Raw genomic sequence first — 14,591 nt, forward strand, 5'->3', positions numbered from 1 at the left:
GCAAAAAGGCTCCTTGTGCTCTACAGCAACAGCTGCTGCCTCTCTGCTCTACTAAACGCTATCATCTTATTGTTATGTACTGACTTATGCCATATAGCCTCCAGATCCTCCCCAAACATAACGGGCATTGCTCCAGACATTTCTGAGGAAAAATCAACTGTCAACAGGAATCTCAAATTGATTAAAATACTCTGCCTAAGCTGGTGGGAGAGTGAGTGAAGCATGTGCACATGTGAAAGAGAAAGATCCGAAAAAAGGTTCAAAGCTCAGTTTTTGTTGTTCATTTCGCTCCTTCCCTTATGTTGAAGCAATGGTCATCATCTCACTTCATTTTAAAACAAAATGTACTTTATTTATATGACTTTAAAAACAACTTGATCTGATAACTATTTCTGTGCTCACATTTTTTTTCTTTTCAGTTGAATACTGATACCCATTCCAGTCCTAACAGTTAATTCTAAAGCGTTCAGGTGCGTGGGCAGAACACCACTGGTGGATTCAGCTATGCACAAACACTGTCCTTCTAATACTGCATTTTTTGGAAAGCAGAATGCAAAAATCAACTGGAAAAATCTCAGTAGCATTCAAATAAAGTCTTGTATTTTCCTTTTCAAAAACCAGAGTTGTATTAGAACCACTGTAAAATGAAATCATACTCTTTTCGAAAAAAAATTAAAATGTGGACATCAAAGTTCCATCATTCTTATTTTGAACCAATTTAGTGAATTAAAAATGTTATTTTGCTGGACACTAAAGCATCAACTTTAGTTCACACACCAAATTTCTTTCCCATGTGACTGGAGAAACCGAATCTCAATGATGGAGATTATGATGGCAATGCACATAAACACTGAACTTCAGGTTATAGTGCCGTTCCTATAGATAGCACAATAAAATCTGAGCACAGGGACTATGCATAAAGAAAACTTATTCTAAGGAGACGTTTCAGCCCCCTTCAAATAGCATTATATTGTTAAATTACAGTGGGCAAGTAATAAGTTCACGGTTGTGTCTTCTTACTCCATTTGAAAGGAGCACTGTATGTCTCTGGGCAGTATATGCAACGAGTTGCAAATACGCTGTTTGGTACACTTACTAGCTAACAGACCATGTCTCTCTGAAGCCAAACAATTAAGCTATATAAATCTTCCTCAGTGTTTTCTCTTCAAGTCTTATTTTGCTGCTGCAAGAAGACAACGTACTTTCTAGGCTTTCTTTGCTACCAACATACCAGCATAGCATACAGTAGGCTTTATCTTGTATGTCTTGGAGAAATTGAAGCTCTGTGATAAGAAGGGATTTGACATAGCTTTAATCTCAGCAGTGCCTCGCAACATAACTCAAAAACCAAAAACCATGGAGGTGGTAGTTAATACTCTAGATAGTAAAAAATTTTTTTGTGATTTTTCTGTGAAAATATCTGTGATTTGACAGGGGGATTTTTATTATGAGATTACCAGTTTTAATTAACAGCAATTAAGAGAACTATTTTTTCAAAGGGCAGCTGTCAAAATATCAGAAAATGGTAGGGCATGCACATATTGATGGCTTCGCACATTAGATGCTTTTCAATTTCACAAAGAAAATACTCTATCACAGTCAAAATACAAAAAAAAAAAAGTGGGCCCAGATGGCCTTGTATTTGTATTCCATTTTTTTTCCTTTACATTAATGGCTTTTTACAAATGGAAGAATTCTTACTGTGACATGGACCAAACAATCCAAAAACGCCACCCCTGAGAGAAAATCTTTAAATAATTATTTTGCACAAGATCCATGCACACAATTTAGGACCCAGAAAAGGAAAAGCTACGTTTATTGTTTGCTTTTATGCAATATAAATAAATTTAATTCCACAACCGTGGTCTTGGCACTGCATCCATAAGGGGTTTATTTCCCATATCCTGCTGTCATTTTAAAATGACACTGCTTGATAAACAAGATAATTTCACAGTAATTCTAACTGCATGGCTTTTTAAAAAATCACCAATATGAAAAGCTTTCCATATCAGGTATGGGAAAGAACTAGTTGATGACGATTAGTTCTTTCCAATGCTGGGGTCTATAAGGACTTACTTGTACGTTAAAAACAAAGAAGCAAGAAAAAAAAACAAAACAGCCAAAAACAGTGGCATCAAGGATACTTGACTGCAATTAATAAAAGAGAGATTTAAATAGTTATACCAAATTCAGTTATCACAGAGAGTAAGGTATTTAACAAAAAAAAATAAAAGAAAACCGATACAGCATAGTTACGTTTTAATGCTTCCAAAGTGCGAATAGCCTGAACGTCAGTTGAGTAAGCTTGAATCTTCAGAGGAAGCAGTTTCTCACCTCTGGTGTGATATGACAACAGATCCAAAACCTAAGTACTTTTGAAAACTTACACAAAGATATGGCTGAACACCTAGAAACAGAGGTAGCAGGAAAAGACAGGGATACGTTGTATTACCTAAGATATATAGGGCTTCTTCCCTCTGGGAAGGATGAGAGTTTTGGAACAACTCTGAGGGCTGGCAAAGATGAGTGGGAAATAATTATGTTGATTTAAATACAAGATTAACACAATCTTGGAACAAAGCTGTATTGAAATCACAGCACTACCTTATTTTGGAAGCATCCAGAAGACCTCAAGCTCCCTCTTCTTTTTAAGTAATATAAATTGACTACAAAATTATCTTGGGTGTCAAATGGTAAAACAAGCGTACAGAGAAATGCTCAAGGGAATCTCAATAAGGTTTATAATAACCAGCACTAACATTCCAGAAGGAAGATTTTTCCCTCTGATGAGCCAATATTCACCGTGACACAATCTGTCTTGTCTTTCCTAAAATTGTATGCTTTCAAAAGGCAGTAGTCAGAACAATTCAGCAACCAGGGCAGGTAGTGAGAATGCATGTAGCACAGAAACTGTAGCATAAGAGACTGGAAAATGCTAAAAGCAGCAGGAAGAAGACATACTGGGCCTCTTGGGTTCTGAAAAGAGAAGTTGCCTGGAGGAGATGTGCAATCTGATACAGTCCAAGAGACCTCGGGAAAGACTGAAATGGAGCCTGGAAGCAAAGACACACCACACAAAAACACGACAGACGGGTGAACACTAAAATCCTTTGTATTAATGCTCAGTTATTTTGAAACCTTCCGTATTGGCTTTTTAGGTCTGATGACAGAAAAGTTGGCTTTTGAGCTCAAAGGCATTTTGGGATGCTCAGAACAGGTGAAAAGTCTGTCTCCTTCAAAGCTCTGACTCAATGCTCCAGTGAGTAAGAAACGTACTTAGCAAGAAGTCCTAGCCAACATGGAACCATCGTTAGGAGCAATGAATGCATCTTGCCTGATCTTGCATTTCACAACATGAATCAACGTTCTCAGTGAAAGTAAATAAACGGCTGATAAGGGAAAGGTGTCTCGCAGTGATCCTCAAAAGATACTGTGCTAGTCATCCAGTATTGCTTTTGATAATAGTCAGAATTGGGATTACCCCTGAAGTACAAATACGTTGCAGGATAGATATGTCTTCTTATTTTCGACTGCATCTCTGTGTCTACTTAGTGTCAGTATTAAGTATTCTGGAATACACAAAGCTACAGACCCAAATCATTAATATAATGTCCACAATTTTATTAGGGCTCATATGTAGGGGAAGCGATCTGTACAGAACTTCCTTGCTGTTATTAACAAAGGACATGCAGCCAGGATCTGCACAGAGTAGACCAGAAAGCTGCCCCTGAATTTCTGCATAGCTATAACTGTTGCATGAGATTAAAAGAAAATTTCAGCACTAACAGATTAAGATGGAACCACGACAGACAGAAAACTATTATCTGTTGCCCTGGTACACACTTTGGACTGTTCTTTTAATATATTGACGAAAAACTGCATCAGAAATGAGCATATTTTTCACAGATAATTTTCTCAATTATCATAATTCACATTATGTAGAAGATACGATCTCCCAGACAAGAGAGCAATAGGCAGCAAGTCTATGTGCATCTGAGAAGTGACACTGAAGCATCTTTGGTATTTTTGTACAGTTAAATAGAAAGGTAGCTTGGGAGTGATCTCTGTAGTATCTGTCCTTGGGATCAGAGCAGCATATCTGCAATAGAGGCTGGCCCCATTTGTACTACACAACAAGTCTCTTCCAGAACTGTTATGCCCCTAGGCCATATCACATTATCGTTATTCTTTGTGTTTTTTGAAATCATGCAGACTGTTTTGCAGGTCACCAGAGCAACATTTCCACAGTATGAAACAGGACAGTTGTTGCACAGCCTTAAGTAGAGTACCATCAGCACAGATGGTGAAGTTTGATGATGAAAATCATTTTAAGAATGTTGAACCTCAGAGGCCAGAAAATACCAAACTTGATAGAAACCAGTCCATGCTGTCTCTTGGGAGTAATACTTAGAGCAGTTCTTAACCCTACACTCAAACTTTTTCCATGATCCAGACATCAATGCTAAAGCTTGCTTCCTGGACATATTTCTCTCAGAAAAGACAGACATTTTTCAAGTTACTGACAGCAGCGTCATCAGTGCCCAGTGCAAAACAAAGACACTGTTAACCTCTGCTGACATCTAATCGGCCAGTAGCACTTCACTGATTGTGCCAGAAGTACTAATATTGATGTCAGCATCACTGTTTGTACTATTTTTGGAAATGCCTGCATCTCTTCTGTCCAGATAGAGGTAGAATTGAGCATCCTTACTCCTGGCTAGATATACACTGTTCCTTAAGAGGAGAAATTTGGATATTTTCTTAAAGGAGAAAAGGGAATGGTGCTGAGAACCATGTCTATTTCAGTGTCCAGCCCTGCCTGACCATGGAGGGTTTCACTGCCAGGACTACAGTTTATACCAAAGTTGTCTTCCATCTTCTTTCTTCATCAGAGGCAACCATGCTTTTCCCAAATAGCTTCTAGCATGTGCACCAGCTAAAGGTGAATCATGAAGGAAGGTGTTTATCACAGTTGGGTTGTGAAATATAGTTACAGTTATTCTGTGATGAGCTGTACTTTCAGTATCTCTAGATTTCCATATTCTTTCTGAGAAGTGACTAACAAAAGTGGTCTGACACATGCTTCTGAGGCAACTTTTAACAGAACTTAACACCACTGTAGAATGAATATTAAAGCCTGAGTGTTTTGAAACTACTATCCTGGTTGTAGTCTGTCTTGGTAGTAGTTTCAAAAACTACTAACACAAAACAAGAAGGCAGTTAGGTGACAGGTAAGTCTGAAGAATAGAAAGGAAGTAAATCTTAGCTGGCTATTTCACTCCCAGCTGAGGTATAATCTGATAGGAGCCACAGCTGAATATTGCATATCCCGTTTTGCTGGCACAGATGGTTAAAGAGTGCTGGTACAGTTGGTCGTATCTGCTTTGAATCAGCCCGGAATAGCTATCTGTGCAAGACCTACTGTAGAAACTAAGGAAGTCATTGCATTTCCTTCAGTAAAACCAACTCTCTGTACCCCACCTTGGCTGCTGCTTTCACAGCATGTCCTGGATTCTCCATTCCATCATATGCACTATGCTGTTGACTTGGGAGGCTCCTGCTGTACCATGTACCTGGGGCTGCTACATGGACTCTCAAATGGGCCAAGACAGTTTGGAGAATTTTCTCTGTGTATGCATGTGTGTGTTGTAGTTGTTTTTCTAACTTCAGCTTTGGCAAAAGTGCCTTGCTTTACATTCAGGCCAAACTAGTTTGTGCCCTGTTAATTAATGTATAATACATGAAATGAAAATATACAAAATTGCAAACTATAAGCAAGAACAAATGCAGTTAAAAGGAAACACTTCAGAACACTTGCTTAGTCATATAAATAATTTAGAAGTATTTCTATTTTCTTCTGTTAACATTTAGTTATAACTATAACAAAACTTAGAAACAGCATCCACTTCTACTCAATATACTGGAAAGAAAAATTATGTTTTTCCTCTCAGGGTGACCACAGTCACACTACTATAAAGGGAAGAAGAAAGGGAACAGATACGTACCGTGAAAAGTGCACACATTCGATCTATCTTCTCTGGATTCCTGGGGCCTCCGTTCTTGTTTAACCTCACCATAAACCTCTCACTACAAAGCAAACAATATTAAAAAAATGAGTTTCTTACATACATTTTAACAAAAATACAGCTGGATACATTTTTAAAAAACGATGCACTAGTAATTTTTTTAATTCCCAAAGCACATGAAACGACAGTCATTGATCTACACAAAATTACATGGAATACCCCAGAAGATTTCAAATCAAGTACTCTGATGTGAAAACATCAGGTTGATGTATATTCATGATGCAATAACATTACAATAATGTGAATATATGAAGCACAGGATTTGAACACATTACAAGTACTTCAGGCAAGGCCAAAACACACTTGTTGAGGCATGTAATGCCTTTGGGAAAACTAATTTCATTAAAATTCACTTAGAACTAAAAGTAACAAGAGTACCAACTGATCAATCTCCAACCACGTATACTATTTCTGGAAGTAATATACTAATTCAAACACATTGTGATAAAACTGATTGGAACTGCTCATCAAACCAATTAAACTACTTTTACGAGCAAGAACAGTGTGTAAATGAAAACTGCAAAATAAATAACCCTTACTGTGAATGGCAGGCCGTGGACATTAATATTATTCTTAGGTAAAACAGAGAATTTACATTTACATATAGATTAAATGAGTAAGAATAATTATTCATGAATGTATGACAATACACTAAGTATTGACCAGAATTTTCTTCCTACAGATTCATACAAGTAAAGCAAGAACACACTACTAAAACTTCTAGGAACTCTTCCCTTATATTACAGATCCTTTCAATCTTTTCCAGTACAATTGTATCAACCCCAGTAACCTTTATTTGAATAAACACATTTTCCAGCGTGGTATCCACTGTTGGCCTGAAAAATATGAAAACAGAGCATGCACTACTTCCTTTGGTAGCTTGCTCCAAAAGACAATCCCTCCTGTCAAGATACATGGGTTATCATCAGTCTGGCAATGTCTCGTTTCAGCGTTCAGCCACTTTTGTTACACTTTCTTTTGTACATTAAAGAGACATTTAGAGAAGGTATTTTCTTACGGTATACTGATATCAATCGTTAATTACATAATGTAATCAACCAACTCTCTAAACACATAAGCAATTCAACACTATTAAGGAACTCATTTTCAAGTGCTAGAATCATTCTATAGAACTTACCCAGTGCAATTTTTCAACATTTCATGAACAGTTCTAACAATGGGCAACAGTCTAGTCCTAGTATCACCCACGTCAGACAAATACACCTGTATTTCACACGAGTAATTCCCTATTACTCCTTGCTCTGTAATTTATCAAGCTTCACATATTAGCCTTTTTAACACAGCATTACACCATGACTTCATTTGGAGCAACCTGTCCATCATAAATACTGGTATATCTTTGAATTGCTACTTTTGTAGGAATGGTGCTTAATGCTTTAAGCATGGCTCACACATCTCGGTTTACATCTTCGCATGTTTATTTGCTTAGGTTTATCTTGCTAAGCAATCCAGATCGTACTCTCCAGCTGTTTCATTCTGTTACTTACTGTTACTCTGAACTCTATGTAACCCACAACTTCTTTCAGCAATAATTTCAATTCATTTGCAGCAGATGCTCAAACTCAGACTGCTAACATACCCTGATGAAATCCACAAGACACAGACATTTGATGATTCCTTACCCACAACAACTTTCTGAGATGTCATTTAGTAAGTTAATGTTTTAGCAAATGCTTTAGTGTATAATATAATCTTTTAATAAGAATTTTACGATGTATTAAGTGCAGTGCAGAATTACATATTCAGCACATTACAGTAACAGTTACATTACAGTAACAATATTACATCTTCATATTTACCTCTATCTACCAAACACATAATCACAAAAAATGAAGTCAGAACTTTTTAAAGATGTGATTGTTTTCAAGAAAAATGCATTAATTATACTCCTAACCTTTATCTGTTAACTCAGTTTTGCACCCATTATTTTGCTGGTATCTGATTCAGGCTGGGGAAGGCACAGCAGCAGGCGATTCGCACAGCATGGCCCAAGCAGCTGCTTCTCCCAGCTGCCTGCCTCAGGCCGCTGCTGTCCCTGGGAAGGGCCCCACGAAAAGGACCTGCAGCACCACCCCAACAATTACACCGCAGAACTCCAACCCCTCATATGAACTGAGGCCGGCGTCAGGTTCCCAGCACCTACAGCTGCTGGCGCTCAGCACCCCTGCTGCAAGGGATTTCCAACGAGCAGTGGGCAGGACAGTTACGGTGACACCCACAGGTAGACTCCAGTTCACACAGGGAAAATAACAGAATACAGCACTTCATACCATCAATTTCTAACCAGGAATCATGCTTTACATCACTAAAAACAGGTAGTAATTTCAAGAGATATTAACTCATAGCCATGTTCCTTCCAATAAGGAATAAGCATCAATAATTCCAATGGTCTGAAAACCACTGCTTAGGGAGACTTTAATTTCAACAAATTCACTTAATCCTTAAATCAGTTTAATTGTACAATCTTTCATCTAGTAAGATTAAGAGGCAACATTAATTTAATTGCTATTAAAATTGCAGTTTATAAGAGACATCTTTTCATGAAGAAAAGCAAAATTCCTTAAAAAAACAACCAACAGTCATGACCTTCAGAGATACAAAAGTTACTTTCATAAAATAAACATCACTCCTCTTTAAAACTGAACTTGAAACAACGATAATTGACAGTAGTTTATTTGTTAAATCTAATCCTGTCACTTTCTACTTATACATTGAAAAACAATTACTATGCATTATGCATGTTAACCATGTCCCATTTTAAGGGTAAGAGAATGAAATGGATCGATATTACACGAACAAGACCTCTAGCAAACTCTTCTTCCACTTAGGCTGCTAAGAACATAATCCAGCCCTCAGCCAGGGACGCATGAGATGAACACAAAGCTTAGGTTGGAAATGAGGAGACATTTCTTCTCAGAAAGAGCGGTCAGGCATTGGAACGGGTTGCCCAGGGAAGTGGTGGAGTCACCGTCCCAGGGGTGTTCAAGGAAAGGCTGGATGTGGTGCTTGGAGACATGGTTTAGTGGGTGACAGTGGTGGTAGGGGGATGGTTGGACCAGATGATCTTGGAGGTCTTTTCCAACCTTAATGATTCTGTGATTCTAACACGCAACCTAGCACGTGGAGGAAACAAGCCAATGGTCAGACTACCAGCTGAAGATTATAAGCAACAAAAATTATATCTGCAGGGGAAAATGTGTTCACTGGTGAAGATGTCCATCCAAAATCAAAGTGTAAATCAGGGCTTGCTCGCTCATATTTGACTGCAAATCCCTGGAAGTTCTTATATCCTATACCTGCCCTGCATGAGGACACACTCAGAATACCTTCACATCACTGCAGCAGTCACAGCAAGGCTGGTTGTCTTGATTAAAAGAATGACTGAATTTTGAAGGGAAACCAAACCGCTAGCAGAGCACCAAGCACTCCTGTGACATGAAGAATTATTTAGGGAAAGGGAAAATGGCAATTTAAAAAAGTACTGTTGACTGAGAGTACTTTCAAATTCTGGGATAAAAATACTAAAAATGCATACTACTGTCCAATATTATAGAAGTAGAAGAGGCTGATTCACAAATAAAGGTTAAATGAGTTTACGTCTAAAAGAGACAAACTGTAACAACAGCCCTCCATACTGACGGTCCACCTTAGCCTACTAGCCTGTAATGTCCAGTAGTGGATAATTAGGGAAAGAATAGCAGAATAAAGTAAGCATACAGTAGTACACAGTTTACACCAAAAAATAATGATCTTCGAGAAATAATGCCATAACAGTTCTTTCACTTTCATTCATCTCAGTAATAAAGTTGCTTATCACATTTTAAACCTCCAGTGTGTTTTATATTTTTTAACTTCCAACACAGGTTTTCTTTGAAAAAATATTTCAGCACTAATAAGCATTTCATCTTTGTAACTGAAGTTGAATACAATACTGTATGCCACAGCACCCTTTGCAGGCTGTCCCTCTGACAATGGCAAAGTAAGGGACTGACAAGTCTTTGAGCTGGGATAGTCTATTTATACCCGATTCATTACCAGAAGTTGTATTGCTTAGTCTGCTTTCAAAACACTGGAAGAGATATTCTGAAGGCTTATTTAATAGCCTATTGCAAGGTTTTCTCTATTAACAAATGGAAATCTTTTAAAATTTGCCTTTTTTGTTGTTACAGCTATAGAGAACAGCCTGGTTCCTGTACCCATATTCCAGTGCCTTTAACACACGAAGCTGCCATCTTTTCCACCTTCCTTTTCATCAGCCTTCCCCTGATTCCAGCACTATGCCAGTAACAACCTTCAAATTCCTTCCTTTAATTTCCAGTCCTCCCCGAAGTCCACTTGAGCTCACGTCACTAAATAATTAATGGAGAATAAATGATTATGGGGACCTTGAGGCAAACACAGCACTTGAGAACTGTGGAACATGAAGAGGTGTTAGGTCAGATCCCACTGCAGGACAGGGCGAATGAAAAGACAGCAAGTGGTGCTAATAGGCAATCTTAAAAGTCTAAGCTTCCTCAAATTATTCCACCTCTCCTTGCAGGTCATTCCTCCCAAACCTGCATTTTTGTTTCTCAACTGCAGAATTTCTCTGATCTTTGGTATGACTCTTCAAGAGTAGTTTACAGAAACTAGTTAAAATATTCCACTAAGGTCTTACTAATGCTGATAAAGTTGTTAGGAAATGCTGGAATGGACTTGAACCTTTGACAATATGACACTGTTGACCCATATCTGCAGCTAGTCAGATGCCCCCCATTTTACAGCTGTAAGTATACTTCTACATCAACAGAAACCAGAAAGAATAACCCTGTTTTTAAAGATTTGAATATTCATAGAATCATAGAACGGCCTGGGTTGAAAAGGATCTTAAAGATCATCTAGTTTCAACCCCCCCTGCTCCAGGCAGGGTTGCCAACCACTAGAGCAGGCTGCCCAGAGCCTCATCCAGCCTGGCCTTGAATGCCTCCAGGGATGGGGCATCCACAACCTCTCTGGGCAACCTGTGCCAGTGCCTCTCCACCCTCTTGAATGCTGAGTAAAAAACTTCCTCCTAATATCTAACCTAAATCTCCCATCTTAGTTTAAAACCATTCCCCCTTGTCCTATCACTATTAACACATATAAACAGGCGTTCCCCCTCCTGTTTATACGCTCCCTTCAAGTACTGGAAGGCCGCAATGAGGTCTCCCCAGAGCCTTCTCTTCTCCAAGCTAAACAAGCCCAGTTCCCTCAACCTTTCTTCATAGGAGAGGTGCTCCAGCCCTCTGATCATCTTAGTGGCCCTCCTCTGGACCTGTTCCAAGAGTTCCACATCCTTCTTGTGCTGGGGGCCCCAGGCCTGCATGCAATATTCCAGGTGGGGTCTCACAAGAGCAGAGTAGAGGGGGACAATCACCTCCCTCTCCCTGCTGGCCACCCCTTTTTTAATGCAGCCCAGGACGCAGTTGCCCTTCCGGGCTGCAAGCGTGCACTGCTGGCTCACGTCCAGCTTCTCATCCAGCAGGACCCCCAAGTCCTTCTGCGCAGGGCTGCTCTCGAGTTCTTCTTCACCCCGTCTATATAAATACCTGGGACTGCCCCAGCCCAAGTGCAACACCTTGCACTTGGCCTTGTTTAACCTCCTTAGGTTCTCACAGGCCCACTTCTCCAGCCTGTCCAGGTCCCTTTGGATGGCATTCCTTCCCTCTATTGTATCAACTGCACCACTCAGCTTGGTGTCACCTGCAAACTTGCTGAGGGTGCACTCAGCTCCGTCATCTCTGTCATTGATAAAGATGTTGAAGAGCACCAGTCCCAAGACCGACCCCTGAGGGACACCACTTGTGACCAGCCTCCACCCAGACATAGAACTGTTGACCACAATATTCACTGCCTTCAGCTGTAATTGTAGCTCCTTCTTTAGACAAAGGTAAGGCGTACACATTTAGACTCAGGAAACCTAGCAGGAATTCAATCGATTCAGTTCTTATTTTAGGATCTGCTTCCTTTCAAAGAGTTCCATCCTCAGCTTGTCTATTCCTCAAGGTTATCTTCTGCATAAAGACAAGAGTATGCACAGGCAACACTAAAGTCCAGGTTAGTAAGACAAAAATGCCAAATCTAAGTAAACTGGATATTGAAATAATTGCCCTATAATTGTAGGCATTAAACATTTTTATTATAATTGGATATGCTCTACTTGCTTAAAGAAAAAGGATACATACAACTCTCTTCAAATATTCAAATACATCATAAGGAAAATGTAAAAAACCCACAGCAGTTACAATTGCTGAAGTGTGGGGAGATTCTGAGTATTTGATGCAGTCTACTATCAAATAAACCTCACTTTAATCTGTTCTGAAAATATATCAAAACCAGTTCTTTCCTGCATCAAATCAGAAATAAGAAATTCACCAAAACGTAGGAAAGCATTAAAGCTTTTGCCTTGCTGGATTCAGACCTAAGAAGACCCACACCAGTAGCAGTATCTTAAACAACAGCTTATTTATTCATCTTGTTCGTATGTGCTACTAGCAATCTTCAATTACTTTAACTTCAAGATCTCCTTCTGTGCTAACTCACATTGTAGTGAAACTACCTCTTGTACAGCAGTAAGTCAGGCTTTACAATCACTGGCTTGATTAGTAATTGCTAAAGCTATTCAAACACAAGAAACATTGCTCTGATAAGCAAAGTCAAATAGCTTCTTGTTCTTTAACTCAAAAGGAAGAAAAGTGAAAGAAGTATAGTGTCTCACTTCTTGGCTTCCTTTGACTGTGTGAAAAGCTGGACCATACTGAACTGACATCTGTTTCTGCAAAAAGGAAGGAAGCAGCCAGTGGTTTGGGACATTACATGTTCAGCATGAAGGACGGGGCAAATAGGGACAACAGTTACTGTTGGGTGAGCAGGAACAGCATTATGCCCATAGGGAGTTTCTGCCGTTGAGGCCTTTTCTTTTTCTTTTTTTTTTTTTTTTTTTTACAACATGCTAAGATGACAACAAAAGGTCTGGCAAAGAGCTTGAGATGGATTAGTGAGCTCCTTCGTATCAACTCATTGACAAGTTTAATTAGTGTGCGATTGTGAAGGCAAAAATCCTGGCCATGAATTTACAAATCCAGGTACGGCATTAAGAGATGCATAGTGCCCGAGTAGAGAGAATGCAGATCAATTTTCTGTTTGAATTGGAAACCAATGATAAAGAACAAGAATTAAAAAAAAATCTTAAGAACGTACAAGAGATTGGTTTTCTGAGGCACAGACAGTGACGCATTAGGGCATCAATCCCCTTAAGCAGAAACCTCACATCTTGTACCTTTCCCTTGTCTTAAATAATGGTTCTGCAGCTGTTTCTCCCAGAAACAAATGCCTCCTTCACTCTTTCCAATCTAGTATGTCAATAAAAAGGGAAATGTACAGATCTGTTCGCTCAATTTTCTTTTTTTTTTTTGTTTTGTTTTCCTTCCCTCAGTGGTTTTTATTTCCAGAAAACAACTGGAAGACCACTGAAAAACCCCAACATTTTTACAAGCTCTTCAGATCTTCTCAAAAGCTGTATTTAACTAGGTTTTCAGAACCTAGTGTTTGATCTCTCGCTTCTATGGATAAAGGTAATTGTTTAAAATACATATTGGTCCCATGACTTATGTTCCAGCTCATAAAGAGAAGGATCATATGGCAGAAAAGTTCATGTAATCACTGATAGCCCTTGAATCTTCTTCCAGCACCTCCCTAAGTTTCTTTCTCATTCTTCTACTACCATGCAATCTCTACCTGCATATAAAATAAAAATTCAGGAACAAAACCTGACAATGCTGTCGCAACAGCTAGCAGAACTAAGCTACATACAAAGAGCTGCCTAACCAGCAAAATTCACCCCCTTTCTTCACACTTAGTACTACCAGTGAAGAAATGGTTAAGATCACGATGCTATTCTCACCCAAAAAGTCTTCTAGTCTCATTTTTAATGAATACTGATATATATTAGTGTAGCCTGACAATAACTCTAGAAAAAAAAAAGAGTTGTCAAATGAATATCATAAGCATTTTAAGATGTTACGTATAAACACCATTTTTTATGCCAGATAAAAACCCAAGAATCACCTCTGTGTACTGCAAGCCGAGGTTAATGGCTAGATACCATCATTTATTCTTTTGATAAATTGCTAACAGTAACTGAACTCACAGCATGAGGTCGCAGCTCAGGTACAAAGACCTCTGGATGAGCTACTTGTTTGCTAAGATAACAGAAAGCTTGCCAACACTTGCCTTCAAAATATTGCAGCCTTGCTGTGCCCACCATACTTTGGGTAGTTTAATTCATCAATGCAATGAAATGCTGCATTCTTCCTATCGCTGTGTGTACAAACAAGGACAATATGTTGACCAAGCAAATGGAATTGTATTAGGAACTGCTGATATATATCAGCAATATATGTTCTTTAAGCTGCTGCCAATATACGTTTTTAAAGCTGCTTACCAAAAAATGTGCTTATTTCAAAG

General features: G+C 38.9%; 1 protein-coding gene across 16 annotated transcripts in view; it reads right to left on the reverse strand.

Annotated features, from left to right (window-relative positions):
• DOCK3 (dedicator of cytokinesis 3) overlaps positions 1 to 14,591 on the reverse strand; it is a 219,538-nt gene that overhangs the window by 105,093 nt on the left and 99,854 nt on the right. For all 16 annotated transcript variants that reach the window (XM_048069154.2, XM_048069122.2, XM_048069202.2 and 13 more), the window contains one exon: positions 6,006 to 6,087. In XM_048069154.2, the coding sequence (XP_047925111.2) occupies positions 6,006 to 6,087 (82 nt within the window). The remainder of the gene's footprint in view (positions 1 to 6,005; positions 6,088 to 14,591) is intronic.

Source organism: Anser cygnoides, chromosome 10 (genome assembly GCF_040182565.1).
Source record: "Anser cygnoides isolate HZ-2024a breed goose chromosome 10, Taihu_goose_T2T_genome, whole genome shotgun sequence".
In the NCBI taxonomy this organism is placed as follows: Eukaryota; Metazoa; Chordata; class Aves; order Anseriformes; family Anatidae; genus Anser; species Anser cygnoides.